Source organism: Cavia porcellus, unplaced genomic scaffold (genome assembly GCF_034190915.1).
Source record: "Cavia porcellus strain 051 isolate PalLab524CR breed Dunkin Hartley unplaced genomic scaffold, mCavPor4.1 scaffold_23, whole genome shotgun sequence".
Classification (NCBI taxonomy): Eukaryota; Metazoa; Chordata; class Mammalia; order Rodentia; family Caviidae; genus Cavia; species Cavia porcellus.
This window is the reverse complement of record NW_026947506.1, coordinates 24,262,605-24,276,100: the sequence shown is the minus strand read 5'-3', so window position 1 is coordinate 24,276,100 and position 13,496 is coordinate 24,262,605. Positions and strand designations below refer to the sequence as shown.

Sequence of the window (13,496 nt, the reverse complement as noted above, 5' to 3'; positions counted from 1 at the left end):
AGAAAGTCCAAGTTAGCTATGTGATCAGGAGCATCAATACACAAGCCATGCAGACGAAACTTTCTTGAATCTTTTTCCTTTCCTCTGCAGCCTGGTGATTCTAGCCAATGCCCAGCACAACTTCCCAGCAGAACCTTGTCCAGACTTCTGACCCCCATGGATTGATATTAGAATCCATTAAGTTTTAAGATGGTTTATTATAAGTGATACAAAATTAGGTGTTTAACTCAGAGGAATAATTCAATGAATATATATGATCAGTATAGTTTGATAGTCTTCATGGAACTTTGGCTGACTAAACAAGGAAGTAGCATGCTATGGTTTCAGTAACTTTTTTTCCACTAGGAGAAGACATTCAAATTCCCACTTTTATTGAAAGTTCCACTAACTCAAGTTGACCACTAATGTCACTAAAGGAATGGAGTATGACAAATTATTTTGAGGTGGCCATCCCTCAGGAACAACATCCTGACCAGGTACAAAATCTTTCCTATACGCAGATGAAATTGAAGACACATCATAGCCAAAATGCAGAAATTGTGACGAGGAAAGGCTTTAAACTAGAAAAAGTTCAATTTACTGAGTGACTCCTGTGTTACACAGTTTCTATGGTGAACCTCAATGAGCCTCAACTTCTGCTATTCACGTCTCTCAGTTTTTTCCACTTCTTATCAAGCCTTATGTACAGGCATTTTAAAGAAAAGTCACACTGCTGTTTATTAGTCCTTTTGAGATGAGATTAGAATAAAAGACAACAGTAGAAATGGTATACTTAGTGGTAGGGAGGGCCTAGAACATAGTTACTCATGAAAAATTTCTGCAAGAACGAACAACATCTATATTTATAGGATATTCTTGATCAGTGGATCGATGGAGGAAGGGGAGCAAAGGTTTCCCTTCATGGAACATTTAATAACGTCTGGAGATATTTCTGATTTTCATAACTATTGGAGTGTGGTAGAGAAGGGTGGAGGAGAAGGTTTGTTACTGACATCTAATAAGGTGAGGGCAGGGGAAACTGACAGTGCACAGCTCAGCCCCATAGCAAGGTGTTATTAAGCATGAAAGGCCAGTGGTTCTGCTGTTGTGTTTCAGGGGAAGCCAAACCATGAGATGGAAGAGTAGGTACCTGACTGGTTATGTCTTTGTCTTTGAATTTAACTTTAATATAGATTTAATATCATTTTAGGGGAAGAGAGATGTGGGTTTGTGAAGTCTATGATACTTTTAAAATAAAAATTCATATTTTGATTACTTATTTGGACTTGTTATGAAATTCTTGCCCTGACTTCTTGCAGTGAACATACTTCCAAAGTGGAGAGAACAAAAACCTTCTAATTAATGGCGAGCCCTTATTAACTGTTATTCGCATTTTCAGTTACATTAAAAACATAAGTCAAGTGACCTTAGGCTTTCATCTAATCAGAGATCGAGGGACGCTGGCCAGGCCACAGTATCTTCTTGTCTGTAGTTTATTCTGAAGACTGGGGCTCTGATGAGATAGTTTCTAGGATATTTATTTTTACTTCTTCCTTATTATGGTTCTTTCATTTAGAGTCATACTCTAGATATGTAGAGAATGGGTTAAGTATGGACAAAACTGGTGGAGAGTTAATAATAGTGACATGTAAAGCAGAAGGACACCCTCCCTGGGGGATTACCAGTAGTTGTGATTATCTGGTGACTCGAAATGCAGAGATTCAAAGTGGTTGCAAAGTTAACAAATAGAAAGTAGGATAAGCCATGCATAACATGGCATATGTGTGCACCTCTGATGTATACACTCTGTAGATGCCTGCTTTGGAGAAGAACTGGGGTGAATTGAGGCTGATGTGTTGATGGTGAGGGGGCCTTTGAGTCAGAGCCAGTTACTGGATCAGAATTTAGCTGACCCTGTGATTAATGTTGCCTACTCCGTGAAAATGTGCAGAACTGGAAGTCATAAGATCTTCTCTATTATAGGGAACTTTTGAGGGGAACCTAATGACACGAATAAGAGGATAAATACATTTGCAAAGTGCTAATCAGCATTTTCGATTCTATCCAGTTGTCTTGACAAGGTTAAAGTGAGGCCCAAAAGACTCAGCAAGAAAAATTCCCATTGGAAAAAATTATCCCACTGAAGGAAATGATGTTTCAATAGAGTCGAATGGAAAAAGAATACTTAAAGGTCATAAGATAGAACTTAAGTCTAGATGATGACTTTTTCTTGGCCCTAACTGTCAGCTCTATAGACCGTACCAAGTTACACCTACAAGATATGCAACAGGAAGGCCATCTGGAAGCCAGACTCCTACACTAGTCTGTTGATTTTGCGCCATTATCAGGACATGGCCAGACTCCGAGGTCCACCCATCCATGTCCATTCTTTTCCACGTCCATAGCCACCATTTTAACCCATGCACCTCTTTTTTCCTCTCCTTACTGGCCTTCTTTCATTCCTGTGTTTTCTCCTAAACCAAGCACAACTCTTAAGTGTTACTTGTCTTGTAAGTGTTGTAAAACTCATTCTAGTTCATTATGACTATAAGTGATTTTTTTTTCGAAAAAAAAAAAGGGTTTTTTTTTTTTTTTTTTTTTTTTTGACAGGGTTTCACTATGTAGTCCAGACTGGCCTTGAACTCATGACAGTCCTCCTGCCACAGCCTCCCAAGTACTGGGATTGCAGGCATGTGCCACCATGCCTGGCTCTGTAAGTGATTTTTTCATTAGTTCTCCTCAATACCTATAACTTGCATGATTCTTGCCACCAACAGCAATGTCAAAGGTACTATGTTTGTTAGGCTCCAGACCTACAGAGAAGACTGGCACAAGGGACTTTAAATCATATTGAGGAACAAGACACTTAAGTAAACTTATTGCATAATAAATTATGCGGCTACGTGAGGAATGCTGGTACTATTGGAATTCATAGATAGGAGTAACTGTAATCTGATGTGTTTGGGAAAGTAATTATGTAGGAAATGTGCCATTATACAGAGAAAAAAGAGACTTATATAAATAAAGGCAGGAAGAGTATTACATGTGGAGATTATGTGGAGGCAGGACAGGCATGGGGTGATTTGGAAGTAGAGATCTTAAATCAACAAAGTTAGCTAAAGAGTTCACTTGGGTAGTGAAGGGGGTGCCTGTGTTAGCGATAGATTGTAAGTCTGGGGAGAGGCACATTTCAGAGTGTTTGGGGGGCTATGGAAGGTAAGCAGGTCACTTTATGGGCATTTTGATTTCACTGCAGGTTTCCCCTCAAGAAGTGACACCCTTTGCCATGCTTTGGGAGGAGGGTCCTGGGAGGGTACTAGGAAGTCCTAGGCAGTGATGAAAAGACCAGAGCAAAAGAGCTAACTTTCATTATCTAATGACTGAGAAACAGAAAGGGACTAGATCAGACACAAGACCTTTGTATGTTGCTCTTTAAATTTTGTTCTGTGTACCTATGTTGTGTTAGTTTTACTGGATTGCAAATGTCTTGGAAGGCAGAGTGTATTTTCCTATTTTTATAACATACCCTTTTTGCATAGTGCTTGAGATCAAGTTAGTGTATAACTTCTTAATGTCATTCTAAAATTTTCATCATGCTTAGTTGCTCTTAAACATAGAGCAACTAAGCTCTATGTTTGATATGATATGAGCATGTAAGAATCAGGAGTGTGTAGTGTATTCTCCACGTAGTATATTCTTTAGGACTAAGAGTGCTGAGTTATTTAAATCAAATCAATCATGTTCAAGCTGTGGATCCTAAGAGTTTTGTTGGGAAATGGAGCCAGGAGCCTGAGAAGCCTCTGCCACGTATTTAGGGATCTAGAAACTTATCACCTCAGCAGGCTTCAAGATCCATCCTTCTCTGGAAGAATATGTATTTATACAAGGTCATGGTAGTGGTTACAGTTAGCACATGGGAGAAATTGACGTTAAGTCTGAAAAACCAGGCCATCTGTCTGCCTGCTCTATGGAAAGTATCAGTCTCTATTACAGATTTAGGCTGAGCCCATATGTCAATCTGCAAAACAGCCCTGCAGTTAATTATGGGATTCTCCCTGGTCAGTTTAGTCACGGCCAATTAAAGTGGCTGTAGCAATTTCCTTGGAATCTGAATTCTAGATTGTCTTGTTCTTCTGTTTAACACTTTACTGTTCTACATTTTATTTTCAGAGACAGATCAGAAATTTCTTAAGGGTAAAGTTTATGTCTTATACTTCATTTTATTTTGCTTAGCTCTTGGTGCCAAATAGAAAATTACTTGGTGTTCAATAAACAATTGCTGAGTTGAACTGTCAGTAAAACTCCCATTATCAGAAATATGGAAGATCATCTATTCTTGAAAATTTATTGCTTCACTGGTAAAAATGAATTTCTGGGTTTAGTATGGAAGTTTGAAGACTTTGAGAGATAGTTCCATGTTGCCTAAAGTATAAAAAGTGGCAGAAATAAAAAGTGAGAAAGTCACAGCACCACTGTGCCAGTTCCAGCTATCCCCTTGATGAAGCCATACGCTTCACCTTAGGCTGATTTCCACCATCTTTCATTTTATGTTTCCCTCCCCAACACACATGAAGTCCACATGTGGTTCCTTCCTAAGAGTTTCGTTGGGAAATGGAGCCAGGAGCCTGAGAAGCCTCTTTAAGCATCATAGATACCCAGTAGAAAGAAATCCAAAGTTATATAAAAATAAAATGCCTTTGAGTTAACAACTAGTTGCATCTCTCCAAAAACTTTCTTAAACGCAGATAGGCATGTACTGTACACAATAATGGTAATGAAAGTTAATCTTTCAAGAGTACTTGAATGATCCCCCTCTATCTGTTTCTCCCCAAAAGAAGAGTCTGGGCCAGACACTGATCCTCTTGTGGTGATGAATTTAGAATGGGTGTGTGACCCAACTGTGGCCCAAATGAAGAAGGAAGTCTCTGGAAAGTTTCTGGAAAAGATTCTTTCACCCTTTCTCACTGAACATGAGCAAGAATTAAGGCCATGTGTGGCTGTTATATTGTCCATGGAGGGCTATAATGTGGCCAAGAGAAGCAGCAGCTTTGGGACTCTGTTCAGTCGATGCTGAACAGAGAGAAAACAAAACAAAACAAGACAAAACAAAACTGAGTCTCTGACAAGTCACTGAGTTGTCAACCATTTTGTTGTGGAATCTTCCTCTCCTGGAGTGTTCCAGCTTACACGAAACAACACATTTAGTTACTGTTTTAGGCAATTTGAGTTGTTTATTTATGGTTGCTCCTTACAGTCATAATAGCTCTGAGCAAGACAATGTCTTAAGTTTACAAAGATTATCTCAATTACTCATCATAATAACTGTACAACCATAACCATCCTTTCCTCACTTCCCAAGTAGGCAAATTGACAATTAGATTGTGTAAGCAACTTTCTTACACTCACAGAGCACATGAGTGCAGGAGCGTTCTCATTTGTTGTTGAGGAGCCGGACTCTACCATACTCTTAAAACACTTTTCTTAAATCCACACTCTGGAAACCATCTGTCAATTGATTTCATACAAAGAACAGAAGGATCATACTAAGACACACAGAGGGTGGACATGCCAAAGATTCTAAAACAAAAGTCATACATTAAAAAATGGGGGAATACGTGCTCATTATACTCATGTGGGAGATAATAACTCCTATGTTAATGCCATCCATGACTTAAATTCTATGTAAGAAGAAGGGTTTAATTGGACTTCTACCCTTCTATCAGTCTAAAGACTCTGCCTTAGAAGAAAGGAAAGTTTCACCAGCAGAAACCAGAGACTTCTTTCCAAATTCCACCTGGTTGTCTCAGTTTTAGGGAAAGTGGATTGACCGATAGCAGTGGGAAAAACCTTCAGGTAGGGTAGCAAATCACAAAGCCGAATGTGTGTGTGTGTGTGTGTGTGTGTGTGTGTGTGTGTGTGTGTGTGTCCCTTCTAGGGACGCCAAGCTTGAGAAGGGCAACTGTGCCACAGTCCCCTCATGCATGACCCCACTCCTCTAGGGGGCGCCTGAGTACCCTGAAGCCATTCCATAGTCTACAGTGTCCGGCCTCTAATTTCCCCTGGGAGCAGCTTGCCTCTTTTGACAATAACCTTCCCTAGAATTCATAAAAGCTTTTCTATTCTTCAATCTTCACATGAATTTCTTTTTTCATTATAGCCTGGACAAGGTTCAACAGATTTAAAGTTGAGGTCTATGTATGCTTTTTGAGGGCTACCTCCTTTTTATCTATTATTACTTTAACCCTGCTTGAAGCTTTCTTTAGCCCAAGGATATGCTCAGATGAACAGTTTCTTTTGAAATATGACTTGTAATCAAAACATTAAGTGATCTTTAGATAAAATGTAATAAACAATTTACAAGGAGCTTCCTAAAAATATCTTTCATGCCATACCCCAATGTTTGTGTTTGTGTATGTTTACTGGAAATTACACGAGATTTCTAGGTTCATGTTTGGATATTCTTCTCACCCCCATCACCACCAAATGGTTTAAAACACTTTGATAAGTATGTTTAAAACTTAGCCCATGTGAAAGTAACTTTGACATAGTTTTTAATAATGTACTGCAGGGTATGAATATGTATTTAGTGGGTGGTGTCTGTGTGATCCTAAAGTTTTTCTCCATAAGTAACTTTTCCTTTTTACAAGAAAATTCAAACATAGCTCTCATTCAAAAACTGCATCATTCAAACTTTCAAAACCAAACATGACAGGAACTTATCCAAGGAATTTACTTCACTATGAGAGAAACTTTGTTTTTCTTTCTCTTTTTACTTTTATTATTGTTTATTGAATCTGAACTCGTATATACTAAGAGCAGACAAATCCTATGTATACTAGATTTCAGGAACATTTTTTAGTTCTAGATATAAAAAAGCCTGCCTGAGTTATTAGATATTTAGATCTATTTCATAAGGTGCTGAGTCATGTTTGGTTTTATATTTTTGGATGATAATCATCACGTTGAGTTGTATGTGTACATGTGCACACCACACATTGTATGTGTACATGTGCACACCACACATTCTGAAAACACATGACAACAGAACCAGACATGATAGAAACACTGCAGATCCAAGATCCTAAGAGAGATGGCTTTTCTACCTTCTTCTTGTTTGGCTTTTACTGCTCTTCACTATTACCCATCATTCCTTTCACCTTCCAGTCATACAAAGTATCCCATTTCTCTTGTATTTCTAATGGAGACTAGGTTATATCTTCTTGGGCTCCAACTCCTCCTCTTCATCCTCACTTCCTCTCTCTACATGAGACAAAGTGGAGATTGAGACTGAATGCTGATTTCCAACAGTCTTTTCTTAATTCTAACTTCCCCTTTTCCATAGACTCCTAGTCTTGTTTTATGAGCATTGTCCTTTCAAATCCTTTTCCTTTAAAAAATGTACTATCCTCTATTTCCTAATAATTTCTTGTTTCTGTATTTATCTTTTGCATTCTTTGTGCCCCTACCTCCATGAGTCTATGATGACCCAATTAATCCATTCACATTTAAGAGTAAAGTGGTGGTGACGTTTCTGGTGTCTTCTGCTGGGCTGATTAACTAGTGGACATCCCTTTAGGGTCTTCCAAACAGAAAATACAAAATTACAGTACAAAGTTCTAGCTAGACTGTCCTAGAGTGCTTTCTTCTTAAACACCACTGCTAACATCCATAGTCCTCATTTTTTATAGGCATTTTTTGTTCGTTTGTTTCATTTGTTTAAATAGAAAGGATGTCTGCTATTTTGTCACTGGGGAGGCAAACACTATATAGGGGACCATTCTGTGGGTGGGTGAGAGGACGGGATACAGTCAACTGTGGATTTGTAGAGTTTCAGCTACTCCCTCATTCTGAGTGCTGTGCAGGGCTGTCCAGAGCAGACCACACCGCTTCAAGTGCTCTGCTGCCCAGTACCTTAGGATGGAGCTTTCTCAGCCTTCCTTTCTAAGTTACCACCCACCCAACAATTTGCATCTTCCAGAAACTTAACAGTTTTTACATCTGATAGTAGCAGATGCCATCTTTGTTATTGTTCCGATATCTTTTAATTTATTTACCATGATTTTAAAAGTGCTACTGAAACAAAAATTTAAAACATACACAAAATTAGTGCTAATATATGTTAAGCTCCATTTATTTATCATTTAGCTTTAAATATTATTAGTATTTTGTGAAAATCTTAACAATCCGTTTGCTTTTTCCTTGAAATATTCAAAAACAAATTCAGAGATCTTTCCATTTGCCCTATAAATATCTCAGTATACATCTCTAACTCAGAAATAATGTGAGCATTCTTACATGAAACAAAGTTAACTCTTTAATATTACATAGTTCACAAACATCATTTAAATTGTTTCAAAAGTGACATTTAATAGTATGATGTGAGGTCCCATCATGGTCCACAAAATGTTTTTAAGTGGTTGACATCTTTTATATTTCTTTTATTTTGTATCAGTTCTTTTGAGATATTTTCCTCCATATTGAATTTGCCCACTTTGATTTCTTTTGATACCCATGATGTCCAAACCTCAACAGTTGTAACAAGAAAAGGCAGAGTTTTTATCTCTGGATCACATTGTGGGTCATTCACCTTTAGCAATGGTTCAACTACTTCCTTTGTCCTCTTATCCTGGAACTCAGGCTATCCATGAGTACATCTTCTGGGAAAAGTAAACAGTTAAAAAAAAAACTGGTAATGAAATAGATGAGAAAGCACCATTCTTACATGACATGATCTCTTCTGCTCACTTAACATTGGTGAGAGCAAGTTGTAAGGTGCAGACACCATGAATGGGGCAGCCATGTGTCCTATCCATGAGGTATAACCAGCCAGGGGGAAGCAGGCATGAATGTGGGATCTTCTTACACGAAGAGGGAGTGAATAGTTGAGCAATAACACAATCCACAGCACATGCCTTTGATCAGTTAGCGAAAACCAGAACATTTGCTCTGTGGATTATTCCACATTCTCAATTTGTCTGATTGTTTCCTCATGGTATTTTCTTTTATGTTGCATATTGCCTGGAAATTTATATTTAGGTGTAAAGGAACAGTTAGGTTTGAACTCATATTGTTTTCTTGGCAAGGCTGCTACACATCACGCTATGAAGTCTCTGCTGTTCTACGCCTCCTCTGAAACCTCAGCAGAGCTGATGTTCCACTTGCACCAATGCTAAGAGTGAACAGTAGGGCTCCTGGCAAACCTTGGTCCTCATTATAGCATTGCTAGTCAACTTTCCACCTTAGCCTTTCTGCACCCAATGATGATTACTGCCTAGAACAGTGGTGGGAAACCTATGGCACACATGTCATCTGTTTTACTTTTAAGGCAAAAGATGTTAATGTATGATTTATTTTTTCTAAACTGCAACTTCAATATTCAGGTTTAATTGAAGTGTTGGCGCTTTGCAATAAATAAGTAGGTTTCGAGTTGCTCTTTGGGCAATCATCTCTGAAGTTTGCCATTGCTGACCTACTGCTATCATTCCATTAGGAACTGAAAAATTACATTTTTTCTCTCATCTGTCTTCATTTACCAAGTAAGATCAATCAAATGTTATGATCAAACTACTGTGGTAAGAACTTAGGTATATTTTTAGATCTGAATAAACTTTCATTTGAGAAAGATTTTAGTAAAGATGGTTTAGGAAATCTCTTGGGTACCTTCCAGCTCAAATGATTTATGAATCGGTGACCTGTGAAGCACCAGTGTTTCATGGCAGGACAAAGAAATAGAGCTAATAGAGGGAGGTTCTTTGTGAGACCACGGAGATAGCCATACAGAGTCTCTCTCTAGTCTGAAAGAGAAGAATGATTATGAAACTATAGAAGATCCTTTGGATGTGAGTTTTTTTGTGTGTGTGAGATCAGAGAGAATGACCTGCAAGCATGTGATCCTTAGAAGCTATGAAGAATGACGATGAGAACAAATTTTACAAACTTATATACCTCAGACCAGTGTAGACTGATACTTTAAAGCATAAAACAGTAAATCTCTTCCCTTCTCCTTGACGTATTTCATCCTATGTTAGTAGGCATTTAACTTTCTTCAAATCACCCTTATGTTCTCATAGATAACAATCTGTGCTCCCATGTTCTCAGAAACATGCATTTAACCATCATTAACCCATCACTCAAAGCCTCTGCCGCCTTGAAGCCATTACCTGCCACTTCTGTGGAACATAGCTCTGCTATGTTTGCCACATAGCCTAATGTGCTAAAGCTGCTCTTGTCCCCTTTGAAGTGGGAAGAATTCCTTTCTTTCTTATTTGTATTTCATTTCATTACATGAGTAGAAATGCAATCCTCTTGGGCACGCAATGATTGAAAAGATTTTAGGGAAGCGTCTTTTTCAAATTGAACCCACTGTCCCCTGTCATAAGACTCAGACACACATTTGTGAGGCTTGCAAAAACGGCCTCTCTGAATGACAGCTGCATTATTTCTGATGAGTTGCTTCTTCTGATGTATGAGCTGGGAGGTGCAGGTAGCTCTGTGGCCTGGTATAAAAGAGGATACTGCTTGATCCTTTCTTAATATAGTTGTGGGCAAAGAAAAGGAGTTGGCTAAGAGACCACCCAGGGTCTCTTTTTCAGATCTTAGTGACAGTGACTTCCTGTCAGTGGAAGTTGACACTGGCTTCTATTGTGCAGAATTGATTTACAGATGATCAAGGCAGGATCCTATTGGTACAAGAAATATGTTTATTCCGAATGCTTCACTCCCAGCTCAGAGAAACAGAACACAAAAGGAATAACAGGACAGATTGCATTGTAACCCCTAAAAACAGTGTAATCTAAACATTAAGGATGATTGTAGCAAAAAGACACACGCAAAAGCCACCAAAGAAAGAGTGTTATACAGTCTGCTAAGTAAACTAACAGTAGCTCTAATTGTCTAAATCCCTTGACAAAGTTCCCCTTCTTATGCCTTTATTTGCGTGCTGATTTCCTTTTAGACAGTCTTAGAAGTCACGAAATGTCCTTGTTACAGAGAACAATTCACTAAATCTTCCACAGAGAGGAGAGAGGAAAGTCTTCCAGAGCATACCAGGCATCCACAGAGGACCCACTGGGCTGATCAGCACAGAGGAAAAATTCATTAGAAATTTCGAAATAACAAACTGCAGTTGAAGCTCCTCAAAGTCTGCCCTGTATAGTTTTATACAATGCTCTGTTTATTCCTCTCCACAAGTGATCAAAATAAAGCAGTTTTGTGGAGCAGGGGTCCTTGTGTCTATTTTCTCAATGAACTGAATTTTTTATCACTATTTGAGCTTCCTCATCCTACAAAACTTTTCCTGTTTTTTTTGCAGACTGTGCACTGTTTGGAACACACATCTAGATTCTGCTGAGTGTCTATGAACCTCCAAGATCTCTACTATTACTAGTAAAAGATGACTGTAGATGTCCACACAATAAAGTTCTTAGATTGGTGCTACAATAAGTACATGTGAAATCTCCTATTCATTGCATTCAGATCAAAATAATAAAGATGCTACAGGTAAAGATTGGCCTTTCTGAAACTGTATAAATTCACTTGGTGAAAACGAACCATCAGTAATAATTTCTTGGTTCAATTTTAAAGTAAGTAAAAGGAAAAAGAGTAATTAGAACTAGATAAAACCAGATTAAATACTTCAGATTATTCTAGAATCAATGTTTTATTCTCAGTTATTTCTTAGAATGATTCATCCCCTATGGTTTGGAAGTTTAAAATCTGAACCTATCTTTGTCTCTTGATGAAAAGATTCCCGAAGTCCCAGTACATGTGGCTCATGCTGAAAGCCCCCTTGCTGCCCTCAGTCTTGACTTGACAGTTGTCCCCAGTGGCTAGTGGGGAATCGTCTTGAGAATCCACTCTCAGACTATCCCCCTGATTTAGTTGTTTTGTTTAACAGCAAATAACAGTACAGCAAGGCAATCAGGACTTCACATTCCCAATCTCAGTTTGTGTCTTGCTTTAATGATACAGGCTTATAAATTAGGTATCTGTGCAGCTTGTGAACTGCACAAGGTGAAGACCTTCCCCATGTATATTTGGAATAAAGACCAGTATGCCTTTGGTGGCTTGGAACATTGGCTCTAGTAACTCCATTGCCATTTATTTTTATAACTGGACTTCCTGTATGATTTTAATGGTCTTAGGGGTTGGAGTATAGAAATCTATGATTCAGCTGGGACTCTTTGTGTCTTTATTTTGCTTCCATGTAGCAACACATGGAAACTAATGATATGGGTCCTGAAGTCCAACTGTCGAGGGTCAGGTTTTCATTCTGACACATAGTCTCTATGAACTTAGAAAAGTTTCTAAACTTCTCTATCAGAATCTTTTGTAATACAGGGATAATATATCTATTTGTCACATGAGGTTGTCATGATGATAACATGAGATAACACATGCAAAATTATTATTACAGCACAAGACCTTATTACATGTTAGCTGCTTTAATTGTTATAAATTGTAGGACTTCCAGAAATTCAGGGTGGGAATTTCCAAGATATACTTTTTCTATTTGAAAATTTCAAAATATAAATGCTTTGACTGAATTATTCTAATATGAAATATGACAAATCTCTATTGTGGTTTGGATCTGGAATGTTCCCTGAAAGGCACATAGATACATAGCCACAGCTAAGGTCTCCAGTCAGTTCAAGTGTCTGGATTTTAAGTGATAGACATGTTCTACAATGACAAGTTTGATCCAGACAGGGAAATATTACAATTACTGCTTATAAAATAAGTCTGGACTTCCACATTTTCTGTATTACTTAAGTGAAAAATAAATCTGACTGTCAAAGAATCCACACCCTGTTCAAGATTTATGTTCAGCTTTCCTGACACTTGATGCACTGAGTAGGATCAGGCCAATTCCAAGGTGTTTATGCTTGAAGAGCACACTGGAACATTTTTCAAGCCAACAATTGGAAACGGATACCTGGCCAATCCTCTCCTCAGCTGCTGGCATCAGCAGAAAAAAGATTTCAAGAACCTTTAACAGAATGTCTCCTGTAAGTGTTCACATCAACATTAACTCCTTCTACTTCATGATTGAAAATTATACTTTAAGCCTCCAGGCTCATCTATGTTTCTTTATACATAACCTCCAAGCAAGAGGACCAGTGCTTCTGGATCCCTGGAGAGCTGGGCATCCCATTATGACTGTGCTCCTGGACTCAGTTCCCTGTCATAGGCTCTTGGTGTCATGTTGACAAACATAGCAGATGCCCGGTTTAGCCTCAGTGTTATTTGGCCCACTTTTCCTGCCATGGTGGGTGGTGGGGACTGGTGGCCGTATTATGAGAGGAGTGATTGCATTTTGCCTGCGCTTTTCAAACAGATGTCACAGTGACCTGCTCAGAATGCAAGAATTGGCTGTAGCAATTCAGAACAGAAGGAATATGGCAACTGATTCTTGCCTGGTAGAAACAGGCAGTGAACTGGAGTTACTGACTTCATGAGTAAGCAAAGGAGAAAAATAGTTGAGGGTGTAAGAGATGTGGAACAGAACTGATATTTAC

The 13,496-nt window shown here is 38.5% G+C and overlaps 1 protein-coding gene across 2 annotated transcripts in view; it reads left to right on the top strand.

The window, feature by feature from the left end:
• The window catches only part of Sugct (succinyl-CoA:glutarate-CoA transferase), a 738,758-nt gene extending 725,976 nt beyond the window's left edge, over positions 1–12,782 (top strand). The window contains exons 14-15 of one of the 2 annotated variants that reach the window (XM_063233931.1): positions 2,590–2,692; positions 11,291–12,782. In XM_063233931.1, the coding sequence (XP_063090001.1) occupies positions 2,590–2,692; positions 11,291–11,339 (152 nt within the window). In that variant the 3' untranslated portion in view covers positions 11,340–12,782. The remainder of the gene's footprint in view (positions 1–2,589; positions 2,693–11,290) is intronic. The other variant, XM_063233933.1, reaches the window with a different exon arrangement.
• Positions 12,783–13,496: the final 714 nt, after the last annotated feature.